At 38.2% G+C, this 18,112-nt stretch overlaps 1 protein-coding gene across 4 annotated transcripts; it reads right to left on the bottom strand.

The window, feature by feature from the left end:
- Window positions 1-536: 536 nt before the first annotated feature.
- On the bottom strand, window positions 537-9,039 carry LOC120302287 (dual specificity protein phosphatase 14-like). 4 transcript variants are annotated; one of them, XM_039330454.1, is made up of 2 exons: window positions 8,891-9,039; window positions 537-4,450 (listed from the first exon to the last, which is right to left on the bottom strand). In XM_039330454.1, exon 2 carries the CDS (start codon window positions 4,443-4,445, stop codon window positions 3,804-3,806), a length of 642 nt encoding a protein of 213 aa, XP_039186388.1. In that variant the 5' UTR covers window positions 4,446-4,450; window positions 8,891-9,039; the 3' UTR covers window positions 537-3,803. The 4 variants fall into 4 exon arrangements, with proteins under 4 accessions (XP_039186388.1, XP_039186387.1, XP_039186386.1 ...); XM_039330453.1 differs by lacking the exon at window positions 8,891-9,039 and adding an exon at window positions 6,896-7,529; XM_039330452.1 differs by lacking the exon at window positions 8,891-9,039 and adding an exon at window positions 6,993-7,526.
- Window positions 9,040-18,112: the final 9,073 nt, after the last annotated feature.

The following is an 18,112-nucleotide window of genomic DNA, read 5'->3' as shown; positions in this document are numbered from 1 at the left end:
AAGCAAAGTGGTTATTAAGTGAGATGCACCTAATTTTACAACCATTTTTTGCCATGGTGGTTAAGTGAATCACTGCAATTGTTAAGCAAATCTGGCTTCCCCGATTAACTTTGCCAATCAGAAGCCACCTGGGAAGGTTGCAAATGGCAATCACATAACCCTGGGGCACTCCAACCGTTGTAAATCTATGTGTTACCAAGCAATCAAATTCTGATCTGTCTATAGGGATGCTGCAAATCATAGGTGTGAGGAGTGGGTCGTAAATCACTTTTTTCAGTGGTGTTGTAACCTCGGTCACAAACGAATGATTGTAAATCAAGGGCTACCTCTATCCATCAAGAGGGAATATATTCTGACAATCACAGGAAGAGAGAACTGAAGCTATCAAGGATTAAATCTGGAACTTTCTGCACAAACAGCTTATCTGCCCTGAGCTGTACCCATTCTCTGTCTATATATCTTGTATAGATGTTTTAAACTATATATATATATATACACACACCCACCATAAAACTGACAATAATGCTGCAAGAAGCTACTTGTTCACTGTTTATTATTTTTATGAAGACCTTTTTGTCACTGAAGTCAAAAGACATCAGAACTTTTTATATAGACATAGCTCTTTTCTATGTACAGTTTATACAGAGACCTTAGATCAATCTTTCTCAACCATGGCAACTTGAAGATGTGCGGACTCAACTCCCAAAATGAAGTCCATACTTCTTCAAGGGGCTAAGGCTGGGAAGCACTGCCTTAGATAACTTATTATTTACACACACACACACACACACACACATACCATTTGAAAAGAAGACCAGCTTGTGTGGAAAACTCTGGAGCAAATTCTTCCTTGGAGTCTCTTGAAGTTCTACTTGTGGAACCAACCCAAAAATTACTTTGCAAGGAAGCTGTGCTCTGAACACTTGCACAGTTCTTAGATTTGCTAATGCCATGTTCGGTCTTAAAAGGGGTTTTCGAATTAATCACCCATTGAAATACGAGCATTTTGGGAGGTAAAAAGGTAACCTCCTTCGAGCTGAGCTTGTATTGTGATTTCCTAGACAGGTCTAAGACATGACTAATGGTTTCTATCCAAATATTACAAAGATCTGACCCTATTTAGTCTCTGAACCCTGATAAAATAAAGCAGATACTATGAGAGAGAGAAAGAGAGATTGAGATTTGAGGAGATTTATGTTTCCTTCTGAAAGAGAGGTGGATCAATCATGGCTTTCAGTCCCAAACCCTTCTGTTAATACCATTGCTCGAACAACTAAAAATATTCATGGGGAAAAAATGAAAATGTTAGATTTATGTGAAACTGTGCATTTATATGCAACTGTCCTTCACTAGACAAATTTAGAGGCACTAATAATTACGATGCAGGAAGTGCTAGACCAGTGTACAAACAAAAAGTTAAAATAATCCATCTGAGTTTTCTTCCTCACAAAAAGTCATCCCTGTATTATCATAACCCTGTCCCCATGTAAAATGTCAAAATATGACATATCCAAATTGTTATATATCCATTAAAAATAAGATCTATAAGAAAGACAACTTTCAGTTTCTATGTTATAAATGTGGGAAATAATTATTTTCTAGCTACATAAATTTAATAGATTTCTGAATTGCTTGGTTAGATGACCTATATACTAATGTTTTTCAATCTCAGTTAAAGTGTAGACTTCAACTCCTAGAAATCCACACACTGCTGGCCAATAGCTTAGTTCTGGATTATTCTGGGAATACCTAAAAAAAACTCCAATTACATTTTTCTATAAGAACAGGAAGGTTACAGAATTCACCCATTCAATTCGTACCATAGAAGAATTTGCAGTAAACTTATCTTTTTTACAGAAAATATACTAATCTACTAGCTGCATATATGGATATAAAACTTTTAAGTTACTGTTTTGTGAAAAGCCCAGTTAGCAATTGTATTGAAAAGTCAATACAATCAAACAATCTTAGATGGGAATGAACTATATTCTTTGTTCTGGACAGAGAAATACAGTTATGAAATGCTGCTAAGCCATTGCTTTCATAAGCATAGACTCACTTTTTGGTTATAGACTCTGCTTATGTGATATTTATGAAAAACACATCTGGGCCTCTTCCATTTAGGCCAGGGGTCTTCAAACTTGGCCCTTTTATGACTTGTGGACTTCAACTCCCAGAATTCCTCAGCCAGGAGTTGAAGTCCACAAGTCATAAAAGGACCAAGTTTGAAGACCCCTGATTTAGGCTGATGTTTTCCTCCAGAATTTGTTCCTAATAGAGTTCTTTTAAGACAGCTTTCTTTAAACATGGTTCTCCCTTTTGGTATACTGGAATGACAACTTCTAATCAAGGCCACACTGGCTACAAAAGTTGGGAGTTACCATTTCAACATATTTAAAGGGAATCAGATTCATTTTTTCTCCATTTTTATTATACCTTCCTATAATTATTATGGAAGTATTGTCCAAAACCTTGCTTCAATCATTAAACCATTTTGATATGCTGACCGGTTTGGATACCTCACCTCCTATTTAATATCCTCTACTACACTAGTGTTTTTCAACCTTGGAAGTTTAAGATGTGTGAACTTCCAACTCCCAGAATTCCCCAGTCAGCCATGGTGGCTGGGGAATTCTGGGAGTTGAAGTCAACATATCTAAAACCTGCCAAGGCTGAGAAACACCATGATACACTTAGACCTCACTTGATGTTCGCCCAACAATGGATACATCTTCCAATTTTATGCCTTTGTATTAGAAAAGCTTCACTTAGGAATCCTTTTTGTTATAAAATACTGCAAATCACATCATCAAAACTACAGGACTGCTTGTTCACACCAAATTGTGACTCTACTACTTGTTCACTGTGTAGCTTTCTCGCCCAACTGTGAATGTGTTAACTTTCAAGATGTACTCTTTTTCTCCCTTTTTTAAGGTGCAACGTGTTGAGAAAGTTTCCCTGCTACATACTGTTTAATCTTAACGAGGGGTACAAAAAAGACTTGATTAGCGTATTTATTCTTTAACCCCTTTTCAATTACATATCTACCCTGTTTGAAGGTAACCTGAGCCAATACTCAAAAATTCCTATCTTCCCCACAAGAGTTTAAATAGTCCTCTATTAGAGCATCCTTAAATAGTGATATATGGAATATCGTGGCCAAGTTGCAACCTGCTTAGTGAATATATATATGAAATAACATTCTCTTGTAGAGTTAGCTTATGCCTATTGTTGATAGTTGTGCTACCCTCAGTTTCTTGACTTCTGCTATTTAGAGTTTATGGGCATAAAATCATCATTTTAATTCACATCACCTTAGGGCTTAATTTTCCAGAAAGGAAAGTATATTGTGCTTATTCAAATCAAAGCAAACCCAAGAAAGGATTTCTGAAACTCTTGACTCAGAAAGGGGAGGAAAAGGGAAAGATATTTCTCCTTACTATGCAAAGATTAATTTATAATTGGAGTCTTGGTGTCAGATAGTACAGTAATCTTTACTGCCTGTACGTTTAAGTAAGTTTCTGTTTAACCATTTCTCATCTCAGACTGTAAGCAAAATACAGGTTCTAGCAATGTTTGACAGGGTGGTAACAAACAGCATTGTCTATTACACTGAAAAGTTCAAGCAACTCATGTCTTCCATGATCTACTGTACTCATATTGCAAGGTCTTAGAAAAAGACTACAATAACAGAATTTCTTATTAAGATCCACCACATTGAACAGTCCTGTTTAACATCCTAACATGGTGGAACTTTTTCATTCTAAGTCAATGTGGCCCACAGCCCATTTCAATGATAGCCTTTATCTCAAATTCCACAAGGGGACCAGCCCACGGGTCTCCTTTTCATATACATCTGGGATCAACCCAATGGGGGATGGCACCATCTTGACGGTGTTCTTGCCAAACAACTTGCGTTCATATTCAATGAGCTGTCTCCAGAAGCCTACATTGGGCCTTACAACCGGTCGCCTGCTCTTCACCCACTCATGAGCATCCAGGAGGCTCAACCGATGATATTTCATTAGGTAAGCAATACAGAGGGAGGCAGACCTGCTGACACCTGCCACGCAGTGAACTAGAGTTCTTCCATTCTTCTTCCCTGTCTGGTGTATCCTATCAGCCACGGAGTCAAAGTACAAGGAGAGTGGAGCATGGGGAAGGTCCGGAACAGGCACCTTCACATAGTCAATGTCTGGCCAGTTGGCGTTAGGGATTTCCATGGTAGCGTTTACTATACAGCTCACTGCCCGGGAGTACACCATGTGTCTATTTGATGCAGCATTGCCAGAGCAGAGATAGAGACAAGGAGAGATTTGAGCAATGCCTCCCAAGACCGACAATGTGTTCCCAGCAGCAGGAGATGGCTTCGCCACCGAAGTGGGCGGAGAACGGCGAAAGAACCCATGGTTCCGGAAATTCATGTTGGATGGTTCAGCATACATAACAACTAAGGGGTGGGGGGGAAGGAGAGAGAGAGAGAAAAGAAGCAAAGTCTTAAGAATTGGTACAATTTAACAATTAAAGGTTAATATTTCTCATGTCTTAAACTTGACCGCCCAACAAATGCAAAACTTTAACTCTCTTTTTTATTCTAACAAATTATTTTTCTGTTGCTTCTAGCAAGAGAGGAGCATGGGACCTGCAGGGATACAGAATGAGGTAGGGGAGAGAGTTAGAAATAGATTTTGGAGCCAGCCAAATCAATGGATGAATCAGCTGCAGTCAGCAAATGATATGATGAAGCAGAAGAAAACTGGCAGAGGAAAAAAGGAACAGATAGGAATAAGTACAAGAAGGCCTGAAATAAGGGTGGTCAACCCAATCATCAGCAAGTTCAACTTCTCTACAAAGCCAAATAGTTCCCCATATCCTACCTCAGTCATTCCCCTGGAGCTCTCTCTGTTGACAGCCAGAGGGGACCCTGCTTCTTAGGCTACACAGGGAGGGAAGGGGAGGGGAGGGGAAGGAAGGGACTGGAAACTATGATGCTGCAGGAATAATGCGCGGGGAGGGGGGGATGATGGAGATGATGGGAAAATGGAGGAATGGGGGGAGGGAGAAGACAGCCTCTTAAAGGGGCAGTGGACTCTCTATTATCCCTAGGATTCTCCCCAGCCTGGACTGTTAATGCGCATTTCTCAGCCACCTCTGTCACCCCTCCCACTTTCACCATCACAGCCCTGGGCTCAAAAATCAGGGTGGGGAAAGTTCTGATGCTAAATTGTGACTCATACTCTCCCCCCCCCCCCCAGATTGGTGCAAAGAGAGAGAGGAAGTTTTGGCACCAGCTGTTCTCACCTTTTACCAGGAGAAAAGCCCAGTTTGCTTTTAACTGTTCCCTATAGATTTTGCTTTCCTGCCCCAATTGTCAACTAAAGATCTAAAGTAAAAACAAAAGCAAAAAGCCCTCCCTTTCATAAAAGGAAGATCAGGATTTCTACTGCAATCTGGGGTGCTGGTAGGACATGGATGATGTCCCTGAATGTCCCAAAATCTTGCATGTTTAACAATATGGTGCTATTTAGAATTCTTTATGAGGAGCCCTTGGTGCTGAGCTTGCTTGTTTTCTTGCAGATGTTTCATTACCCTAACTAGGTAACATGATCAGGACTAGCATCTGGTTATGAAACATCTGCAAGAAAACAGGCAAGCTCAGAAAACACCAAGGACCCCTCATTTCAACCCTGAGCTTTATATAAGAATATAATATAGGATATAATGCAGCAAGCCAATTTGTCCTCCCATTTACCTTGAAACTTATGCCTTGCACCCTAACTCCACAGCCCAAATTCTGACCAAAAAATAGACTCCCCTTTTCATTTCAGGTATACTTGCATTTCGGGTAGAATAAGGGTGATCTAATAAATATGCTGCTTCTAAAATTCCACTTCCAATATGACTTACATAGTTTTCTCTATCTAGTTTTGCCTCTTAGTTTCATCTATTAAAAGTCCTGTCTGCAGATACTCTGGGTATTCTGATTTCAGCTGCCAGCTATATTTCTTCATTTTCTATTTCCCTTCTGGTTTCAAACTTTCTTCCCCACAGATACACCTATGATGCTGAATCATCTAGTTTTCAAATTTTAAAAGATGCAGATCATACTCATTTTTATCTACACACTTGATTTTAACTCAAGTTATACATGATTTCCCCTACATATAGCTATCCCTGCGATGTTGGGCAAATGATAAACATTATAAGAAATAAAACAAAATACATTTAAGCTTGCCTAATGTCAACTGCCCATCTCTTTCAGCTCTGTGCTCTAGATGCCAGTTTGAGAACACAACCTCACCTCCATAGAGGCTTGCCAAAATCCATCTCCTTTATCACAACTTTTTGAGCAGTCATTCCAACTCCATTTTGACTTTTACCCAGTCACAACTCCACTTCCCTTCCATCCCTCTCAAAGGGCACTGATCTTTGTATCTGGCTTCAGTTCTCTGCTCTCTTTAATAGCCCTTAAATAATGCTTCATCTACAATTCTCCTTCCTTCAGAACTCATCTACTCAAGATTTAGCTGAGTTGTGCTACTGTCATGGTCCCTAATAGCAACTGAGCAATTCTTTGCTCATATTTTGTACAGTACATGGTCCACAAGTCTTGCAAAGGCATGGTAGCTACTTTAGTTGACTCACAATTTTAAAACAACCGCAACATATTTATTAAATTTATGTGATATATCCATTTATATAAATATAAATATATATAAATATGATGGCATGCATCCCTCTTCTTAGCCTTTCTCTGCATTTGAGGACAGCTCACTCTCTCTCACACACACACCCCAATTCCTTCACTGGATGTTCTTCGGTCTCAAAGGACCTCCCACTCCCAAATATTCAATTCCTCATCCCTCATGTCCTCTTCTCCTCCACAAGGCCTCACCTTAGAAATAATTATTTCTGAATTTACAAAAACAGCAATGCCAACTCCAGTTAATCCTTGATGCCCAGTTTTGCTGGAGAAAAATGAGAAACATTACCAGTCAGTGCTGTTTTTCAACGGAGACTTTCAGGACAGTTACCCCCAACTCTCCTCTGTCAAGAAATCTGCTCTCTCCCTTGGGGAAGAAGGCTGAGGGTTTCTCCGTTCCAAGATGCGCTTGCCTTTTCTTCCTCCTCTCCTCCTTCCAAATAGCCCACTCTTTATAAGCGGCGTCTGTACAATTTAATCAATATAATAAATCTCTTCTCTTCCGTCCTTCTGGCCCAGCTCCTCTTCTTCCCGTAGGATTTTCCAGCCTTCCTCTTTTCTGGGTGGGGAACTGGACTTTCCTTCCTTGACTCCCCCCCCACCCGAGCCTTGCCTATATACCGCCCCTACTGCCTCCCTCCTCGGCTGGACCACTCGAGCGTTGGAGGCAACAAAAGGTTGCCATGGCGACGGGCTGCGGAGGAGGCTGCTGTCGTCAGCACCCGTGACACAAGCGAGAGCTCGCGGAGGCGGCGGAGGCGACCGCGCAGGCGGGACTGAAAAAAGCCCACGGATTTCCCCCTCCCTCCTCGGCTTCCGGCCCAGATTCTCCGCCTCCCCCGGATGCAAAAAAAAAAAAAAAAAAGGAGAGTGAGCTAGAGGCACGATTGATGCAAAAAAAAAAAAAAAACCCGAACGAACGAAAGAAAGAAAATAGCCCAAAGCCTGGGTTTTAATCTGGAGCATCAGGAAATATCCGAAAGATTAGAGGAACGGGGGAGGTGGGTGACACCCACATCCTGCCCTCTGCAATTGATTTTCTGTTTTGTACGACATAGGGTAGCCTAGCCTGCACGGGGGCTTTTCCCAGACCGCAGTCCTGCTGCAGCTTTCCTGCGCGAACACCCGCTGGCAGGATGGACATTTAATTGATCCTTAGCTTTCCAGGGCCAACCTCGTTATGCGAATCCCCCAAAGTAAGGAAACCACGATTCTGCCCCTCCCCCACCTGTCTGAATGTAGTTTCTGTGCAATCTCCTTTGGGGGCACCTCACTCCTTCCAAAAGTTTCTCTTTTGCCCCCCTGCCCTGCTGGCAGTGATCACCTCACCCAGCCCTCCCTTTTTGATCACACATATCTCACACCAGGAAGGTGCAAGTAATAGTTATGAGTCATCCTAAAGGCACCGAATTGCAGTTCTTGGAGCAGTGTTTTTCAGCGTTGGCAACTTGAAGATATATGGACTTCAACTTCCAGAATCCTTGGCTGGGGAATTCTGGGAGTTTAAATCTACACATCTTCTAGTTGTCAAGTTGAAAAGCACTGCCCTGGAGGAGGATGAACCAATCTAACACCAACACTATCCAAGAGGCCCTTCCCAAGTCAATGTCTTCTGACTGAGTTGGATTTCAGCTCCCAGAATTCCCAGCTCATATGCAATGGGAGTAAAAATCTAACAGGTCTAGAATGTAGGCCTCGACATGAAAGTTGATTCTGGATGAATGTGGATATTATTTCTAAATAATAACTAATCCTTGGAAGGGAAATCACAGGATTGTAAACTACAATAGGAAGTAAGGTGGCTGGGAAATTCTGGGAGCTGAAGTTTACACTTCCTCAACCTGCCAAGATTAAAAAAAACACTCCCTTAACCACTGTACTACAAATAAGATATGACCTAGAGCAGGCTCTGGAATTCTGGGAGTTGAAGTTCGTCCATCTTAAATTGCCACAGTTGAGAAACACTTATCTACAGGAAACTTATTGTAAGAATTACCCATTTTTAAAAACATACTTAACTGTATATATGGAATTTAAAGCAGCAAAGGCTGAGGAGGGGGAATTCAGTTGTTCTAAGCCCTAAAGTTTATTTTATCATAAGCCATAAATTCATTTTTCATGGAAGAAAAAGATGACAGTTTAATGGAACCTCCAGGTTTAGAAGCAGTTTCAGATAGCTTACTGTACCTTGCTTGAGGGATTGGCAGAGGCAAATGATGTGCTGTCTTTACAGGAAACAGGAGGCTGGACCTCAGTTTGTGAACTAGTTCTTGTGTAGATTTCTTGTTTAAGTTCTGCTAGGTTTCTGTCTCTAAGCTCCACCTTCTCTGAGCAAACTTTGTAATTATTGTGTAAATACCCTGAACTGCAAAGCAGCTGCAGTTGAGCTATTCTAATTGCAGCTCTATCAACATATAGAAATACTGTATAGTAGAACTGGAGTCAGAATAGCTTGCCTGCATTTTTGTTTTCCTTTCAAAAATCTTAAAATTTGCCTGGTGAGTTTCCATGAATACAAAGTCATATGTTAATAATTAAGATGGGTTTTTCTTTTGCTTATTACGGTAAGCATAACTCAGCACAGGACTTCTTTCCTCCCACTTCTTACATGAAGAAAATTTTACTGTATTTTACAGATCATAGGTCCCCTCCCCTTAAAATATTAAAGATCGCTGCTGTATTTACTGGGATAAACTGCCTCCTTGCAAATAATAAATGCTGCCATGAGAAGGCTTTAAAATGTTGCTCGTGTAAGACTGAGTAAATTGATTCCCTGTAGGGACAAAGAATTACTATAATTATTTAATGCAATGAATGGTCTGCAGTACCAGTATTGTATTTCAAAGAATAAAATAAAAAGGTATTAAACTGAGGATTCACAAGGATAGGATAATCAAAAAGTGGGAGGGGGGCTGGCTTGCTAAGATGATGATGGAATAGAATATATTTAAATAGCATGATTTTTTGTTTAATCAATAAACCACATTTGCATAGATATATAAGACGCTCAACTACTTCAAGACAAATCACATAACAGTTTATTGCCATGTGTGAATATAGCCAGACAACTTTTTGTAGTGTGATGTGTCAGGGTTGCATCCACAGGAATGAAGAAGAGGGGGGAATCTCCCTTAAAAATAAACGCATGAAGTCAGTTGTTGGAAACTTATTTTTTTTTTTATTGAAAATTTTTATTTTTTAAAACATACAATCATTTATAAAAATACAATAAAATTTTAAAATAGAGAACCCCCCCCTTACCCTCCCTCCCACCCCCACCCCCCCTCCCTTCACTTCCCAGAGCAGAATACAGGGTTAAGGAAAAAAAAGAAAAAGAAAATTATAATAATTTAAAAAAAGAAAAAAAAAAGAGAAAGAAAAAAAAATATCATAATTAACCTTTAACTCCATAACTTATAAAACAATTCTCTATAATATTTGATATTCATTCATAAAATAAATTAAACTTTTTAATTCCATATTTTTTCTGAATATAATCTATCCACCTTCCCCATACAGTAATATATCTTTCTTGTGTATGATCCTTTAAATAAGCAGAAATTTTTTCCATTTCTGCAAAACTAGATACTTTAAATATCCATTCTTCTAAAGTAGGCAAAGAATCTTTCTTCCAATATAGACCTACTAGTAACCTTGCTGCAGTTAATAAATTAAACATCAAAGTAGTTTCTTTTTCATTTAAGTCAACAAAAATACCAAGTAAAAATAGTTGAGGAGTAAACTTTATCTTCTTTCTAAAAATCTTTTGAATGTTCCACCAAATCATAATCCAAAAAGCCTTTACTTTTTTACAATTCCACCAAATATGAAAGTATGTCCCATCATTATTGCCACATCTCCAACATTTGGGCTGTATGTTGGAATACATACAAGATAATTTTTAGGATCTAAATGCCATCTATAAAACATTTTATAAAAATTTTCTCTCAAATTTTGAGCTTGTGTAAATTTAACATTTCTTATCCAAATTATCTCCCATAAATCCAATGAGATCGGCTCCTGTATATTCTGAGCCCATTTAATCATACAGTCTTTAACCAATTCTGTTTCCAAATCTAACTCTAATAAAACATTATATATTCTTTTTATATGAGCCGGACCTTGGTTTTTAATCTGAATAACCAATTGTCTATCTTCTAGTGTTATTCCCTCTTTCTTGTCTACAGTCCATCTATCCAGTATTTGTAAATATTGAAACCATGACTGTAGAATATTTTGCTGCTTTAATACATCTAGGGATTTCAAATGCCAATTCGAACCAGAACAAATTAACAATTCTTTATATGAAATTTTATCAAAATTTGTCCCCTTAGAGGGTCCCTCAATTGCATGTCTGGGAATCCCCCAGATAGGTATTTTATAATTTAATCTATAATAATACTTCTTCCAAACACGAAGTAAGGCATTCCTCAAAATATGTGATTTAAAAGTCCGAGCAACTTTCTTATTAAAAATTAAATATGCATGCCAACCATATATTAAATCCCAACCTTCCAAAAAAAGAATATCCATATTTGTTAAATTAAGCCAATCACTTAACCAAGTTAGGCGGCTGCATCATAATATAATTTCAAATTAGGTGCCTTAAGTCCCCCTCTTTCTCGAGCATCCTGTAATATCTTAAATTTAACCCTTGGTTTCTTCCCGGCCCATATAAAATTATTGATACCCTTTTGCCATTCCTCCAAATTTGCCTCTTTTTAAGAATAGGTATCATCTGAAACAAAAAAAGAAACTTTGGTAGAACATTCATTTTTACAGCTGAAATTCTCCCCAACAATGACAATTGCAATTTTTTCCAATCTATTAAATCCTTTTGGACTTTTGCCCATAGTGGTTCATAATTGTTCTTGTACAATTTTACATTTGAAGCAGTTAGATATACTCCCAAGTATTTAACCTTTTTTACCATCTGAAAACCTGTGGCTTTAATCAAACTTTCCCTTTCTTTAACTGACATATTCTTAGATAATATCTTAGTCTTATAATTATTAACTTAAAAACCAGAAACATTCCCATACTGTGTTATAAGTTCTAATAAACCATCAATCGCCTGATTCGGCTGTTCCAAAATTAAAACCAAATCATCCGCAAATGCCCGCAATTTATACTCATTCTTCCTTATCTTTACACCCTTAACTCACTTCGATTCCCGAATCTGAATCAATAAAATTTCCAATGTTAAAACAAATAACAATGGGGATAATGGACATCCTTGTCTTGTCCCTTTTTGAATATTGAAATTCTCAGTCAATCCCCATTTACAACAATTTGTGCAGATTGCTGCTGATATATAGCTTTAAGTGCATGTAAAAAATTATCCCCAAAATTCATTTTCTCTACCAAAGAAAATAAAAATTGCAAGTCCAATTGATCAAAAGCTTTTTCAGCGTCCAAAAAGATAAAAGCCACAGGAATCTGATTATTCTTATCCAAGTACTCAATTAAGTTAATAATTTGTCTAACATTATGTTTCATATATCTCCCTGTTATAAATCCTGCTTGATCACTATGAATCAAGTCTTTCATAACCTGCATTAATCTATTTGCCAAAATTTTTGTAAAGATCTTATAATCAACATTCAATAATGAAATTGGCCTATAATTCTTAGGCTCTGTAAGATCCTGATCTTCCTTCGGAATCAGTGATATAAAAGCTCTTTTCCAAGAAGGAGGAACTTGCATACACAACAAAATACTATTAAAGAGTTCCTTTAGTGGCTCTATCATTTCTTCAGATAAAATCTTATAATACCTAGAAGTCAGTCCATCTGTTCCAGGAGACTTTCCAACCTTTAACTGCTTAATAGCTAAGCCAATTTCCTCCACAGTAATTAAACTATTCATCCCATTTTGTTGTTCCTCTGAAAGTCTAGGAAAATGTACTGATTGTAAATATTTATCTATATCCAAACCCCTTATATTATCACTTGAATATAATTTTGTGTAAAAGTCCAAAAAGCTTTTTTTAATCAAATCTTGCTGAAAAACCTCAGTACCTTTATATTTTACTTTCTCTATAATTCTAGCTTTCTGTTTCTTTCGTAACTGATAAGCCAACCACCTCCCAGGCTTATTCGCATTGCAAAAAGTATTATGTCTCATATACGACAGATTGGTAGCCACCTGATCTGCCATCAACATGTTAAATTGTTCCTTAAGCATCTTTATAGATACCTTTAAATTATTATCAGTAGGGTTAAGAACCAACTCTTGTTCTTTTGATTTGATCTCTTCTTCTATTTCTCTACGTCTTTGTGACCCTTTTTCCCTAAAAACTTTATTCAATTGAATCAAAATTCCCCTCATATATGCTTTACTAGCGTCCCACACCATAGACATCGATGTTCCCTTATTCATATTTATAGTAAAAAAGTCCTTTAAATGTTCTTTACACTTTTGTACGAACTCCTCCCGATTAAATAAGTTCTCATTCAATCTCCAGGATCTTCTATTCCCGTCTTCCGAATATAACTCCATCCACATCGGACTATGATCTGACAATGTTCTAGGAAAAATTTTCACCTTCCTCACTCTAGGGAGGAAGTCACTAGTAATCAAAAAAAAATCAATCCTTGAAAATGACTGGTGTCTATCAGAATAAAAGGTAAAGTCTCTATCACTTGTATTCCTTTCTCGCCAAATATCAATAAGCTCCAATTCTTCCTTCAAATCAAAGAAAGTCATAGGTAATTTAGTTTGAATAAAAGTTTTAGAGGAACTTCTTTTGTCTATAGTTGGGTCTAAAACCCCATTCCAGTCACCCATCAAAATTACCGATTTATAATCCAACTGAGATATCTTGCCATGCAGCAACTTATAAAATTGTTGGAAACTTATTTTTAACAATGTTTTGCCTGATGAAAAGATCGAGGGCAGTGGTTCTCAACCTTTTTAATGCCGCAACCCCCAACCGGTCGTAAATTGAGGACTACTCAACCGGTCGTAAGTCGAGGACTACTCAACTGGTGCAGCACCGTTTGCAGAATGGGACTTTTGGCGGGCTCAGCAGGGCAGAGAAAGCCTGGACAATTCCTATTGGCTTTTGAAAGCCAATAGAATTAGACTCTATTCAAGAGAGTCTATTCTATTGGCTTTCAAAAGCCAATAGAATAAAAGGGAGTAGCACAGCTAAGGAAAGGGGGAAAAAATGGCAGACTGCGCTGTTTGGCGACCCCCGTGAAATGGTCGTTCGACCCCAAATGGGGTCCCACAGGTTGAGAACCACTGATCTAGGACAATGATGGTGAACCTTTTAGAGACCGAGTGCCCAAACTGCAACCCAAAACCCACTTATTTGTCACTGGGTGCCAGGTGGGTGTGGCCCACTGGGTGGGCATGACTGTGATGATCATGGCAGACTGGGTGGGTGTGGCCAAGGTGGACATGATCACTTCGATGTTGCTCATAGGGAAGGATGCATGTGGGAGCAGGGTTGGGGGAGATCCAGGGGGTCTCTGGCAGGTGGGGCGATGGGCAGGAGGCTTGTCCTACGGGGTGAGACGAGGCAAGGCGAGGCAGGGCAGGGTTGCCATTGTCTCAGCAAGGCAAGGCAGGGGCCGGGGTGACTGCTGCCTGATGCTGTCGGCCCCTGCACACAGAGGCCAACAAGCACATGGGTGCTGGGATGCTCAGGCCATGTGGGACCTCAGCAAGTTAGCAGGCGGCTGGTTGAAGAGGGATGGTTGCCATCTCCGGGGCATGGCGCGCGTGCCCACAGAGAGGGCTCTGAGTGCCACTTCTGGCACACCTGCCATAGGTCGAGACCACTGATCTAGGGGGCTCAAAATATATTCCATTAAGATCTTCCCTTAATATGGTTCTGGAGATTTTTCTGATGACCTACAACAGTATTTCTCAGCATGCTGGCTGGGGAATTCTGGGAGTTGAGTTGACTTCAAGCTGCCAAGATTGAGAAACACTGATGTTCTGATCCAGAACTAAAATGCTTTGCAATTCCAGATCATACAGATTACTCAATAAAGATGATTGTAAAACACTCTTCTCCAGTAACACAGAGTGTGTTGCAAACTAAACCTAAGTCACCCCCACCCTCTCCTCCACCACCGGCATTTTCACTTAAAGATTTACAAGAAGCTTTGAAAAGAACAGCGCAAGAGATTAAAGATGAAGTGGCTGATCTTTTAGACACTAAAATGAGTACAGAGAGGACAGTGATGGCAGAACTCCTTGAGAATAAAAATAGAGAGATGAGGGAAGATATAGTGTTTGCATTTCAAGGGCTAGCTGCTCGCATCGAATGTCTGGATGACAGAGTGGATGCAGTTGTGGAAAATACTGTAAGATTAGAAAGTAGAGTTGGTAAAATTGAAAATAAGATTGATATAACACAGGATGAACTTACTATATCACAATATAGAGATATGGAATTTGCTTTGCGAATAAGAGGATTGAAGGAAAATCCGCAAGAGAACTTGAGAGAAGAGGTGGCTAGAGACATAGCTCCTATCTTGGGATGTGAACCGGAGGAAATATTTAGAGAGATGGAAAAAATATTTAGGGTTAATTCATGGATAGCGAGGCAGAGAAATCTACCTAGAGATGTGGTTATTTACTTTTCCAGGAGATCACTTCATAATGAAATTATTCAGGCTTTTTATAAGCAAAGATTTCAAATTGCCACCCAAAATATTATAATCTTAAAGGAAATACCTCCAAAAATTCTTAGAAAAAGAAAGGATTTTGCTTTTTTGTCTGAGGAGCTTAAATGCCAACAAGTTCAGTTTAGATGGGAGATACCTGTTGTAATAGTGGTGAACTATGCAGGGACATGATATAGACTCAATACGATTTTAAAAGAAAAACATTTTTATACCTCTGTTTTGAAAGCAGGCTCGCCACCATCTCCACGAGCTAAGAGAACAGAAGAGAGGCCAGAAGAACAGTTGGTTGAAGGTGCAATATCATTGGTTGCGGGAGACTTATAGGCTGGATCTATGGAACAATTTTTGGAGGTAAAAGATGATCCAAAGGAACAAAGGATGACTCGCGCTGCGCATAGACGTAAAGAAAAGGAATAGAAGCAGAAGGCTGATGTTGGATTATCAGCACAAGGATCGATTACAGAGCCCGTGGGAGGGACAAGACCAAAGAGATCATCAACAGTTGATCTTCAAGTTGTATTCCAGAGGCTTCAAGCCATTAAGGATGGCAAAGTTTCTGACATGGAATGTTAATCGCTTGAATTCACCACAGAAAATAAAAAAAAGTATTTCATTATTTGAAACAATATAAGAATGATATTGTTTGTTTGCAGAAGACTCATATTGCTTCGAAGGATCAAAAGTATTTGATAAATTCCCAGATGGGATCACATTTTATAGCTTCTGCCCTGGGAAAAAAAGGGGGGAATAGTTATCTACGTAAAAAGAGATTTACCAACTAAATTAATCGATTCTGATATACAAGGAAGATATGTTATCATTGATTTAGTATTACAAGGCAAGAAATTCCTTATTGTTGGACTATATGCTCCCAATTAACAACAAAAACAGTTCTATAAGGTCTTACATCAGAATTTAACACAATTGGATTATAAATCTATTATCTTGATGGGTGATTGGAATGGTGTCTTAGACTCAAGGAAGGACAAGAAGGGATCTTTTAAAACTTCCAACCATGCTAAATTACCTAAAGCCTTTTTTGATTTGAAAGATGACTTGGAACTTAGAGACATTTGGCGAGAACGGAACATAGAGGATAGAGATTTTACTTTTTTTCAGACAGGCATCAATCGTTCTCTAGAATTGATTTTTTTAATTACTACTGATCTTTTTCTAGGGTTAAGAATGTCAAGATCTTTCCTAGAACATTGTCAGATCATAGTCCTGTATGGTTGGAGTTATTTGTTGAAAACGGGAATAGAAGATCTTGGAGATTGAATGAAAATTTATTTAGATATGAGGGGCTTTCGCAGAAATGTAGAGAATATCTGAAGGAATTTTTTGTTTTGAATATGCATAAGGGTACTTCGATGGCAATGGTCTGGGACGCTAGCAAAGCTTATATGAGAGGAGTTCTGATTCATATGAATAATGCGCATAGGTGTAAACAGATGCAAAAATGTAAAAAATTAGAAGATGAGATTAAATTGAAAGAGAAGGCTTTTATTTCGAATCCATTGGATAATAGTTTAAAGGCTTCTATAAATATGCTTAAGATGCAATTTAATATGTTAATGGCTGACCAGATTGCAATTAACTTGCGTTATATAAAACATAATACATTTTGCAATGCAAACAAGCCCAGTAGGTGGTTGGCTTATCAACTATGGAAGAAACAGAAGGCAAGGATCATAGAGAAAATAGATTATAAAGGTAAAGAGGTATATCAACAAAAATTGATTAAAAAGAGTTTTTTAGACTTTTATACAAAGTTATATGCTAGTGAAAACATACAAGCTTTAGATATAGATAAGTATTTACAGGCAGCATATTTTCCTAGACTTTCAAATGAACAACGAAATGAGATGAATTGTTTAATTACATCTGAGAAAATTATTTTTGCAATTAAACAGTTAAAGGTGGGTAAGGCACCGGGTACAGATGGATTAACAGCAATTTATTATAAAATGTTATTTGAAGAACTGGTAGAGCCATTAAAGGAACTTTTTAATAGTATTTTGTTGGGAGCAGAGGTACCTCCATCTTGGAGAAGGGCTTTTATATCGTTGATTCCAAAAGAAGATCAAGATCTTACCCAGCCTAAGAATTATAGACCTATATCTCTTTTGAATACAGATTATAAGATCTTTTCAAAAATATTGGCAAATAGGTTAATGCATGTTATGAAGCAATTGATTCATAGTGATCAATCTGGATTTATAACTGGAAGAAATATGAAATATAATGTAAGACAAATTGGAAAAAAATTAACAAATTCCTGCGGCTTTGATATTTTTGGATGCTGAGAAAGCTTTTGATCAGTTAGACTGGCAATTCTTATTGAGAGTTGTAGAGAAAATGAACTTTGGGGATAAATTCTTATATGCCCTTAAGGCTATATATCAACAACAATTGGCACAAATTATAATTAATGGGGATTAACAGAGGCATTTAAAATTGAAAAGGACACAAGACAGGGATGTCCATTATCGCCATTGTTATTTGTTTTAACAATGGAGATTTTATTAATTAAAATCTGTGAATCAACTACAATAAAGGGAATAAAAATAAATAAGAATGATTATAAGTTGAGAGCTTTTGCTGATGATTTGGTTGTGACATTATCTCAACCGATTCAATCGGTTATGCAATTGGTGGAAATTATAACCCAGTATGGGAAAGTTTCTGATTTTAAGGTAAATAATAATAAGACTAAAATATTACCTAAAAATATGACTATGAAGGAAAAGGAAATTTTAGTTAA

This window comes from Crotalus tigris, unplaced genomic scaffold (assembly GCF_016545835.1).
Source record: "Crotalus tigris isolate CLP2741 ecotype Arizona unplaced genomic scaffold, ASM1654583v1 scf7180000024427.8105951120:4207309, whole genome shotgun sequence".
Lineage (NCBI taxonomy): Eukaryota > Metazoa > Chordata > Lepidosauria > Squamata > Viperidae > Crotalus > Crotalus tigris.
Note: the sequence above shows the minus strand (reverse complement) of the source record. Positions and strands in the feature narration are given on the sequence as shown.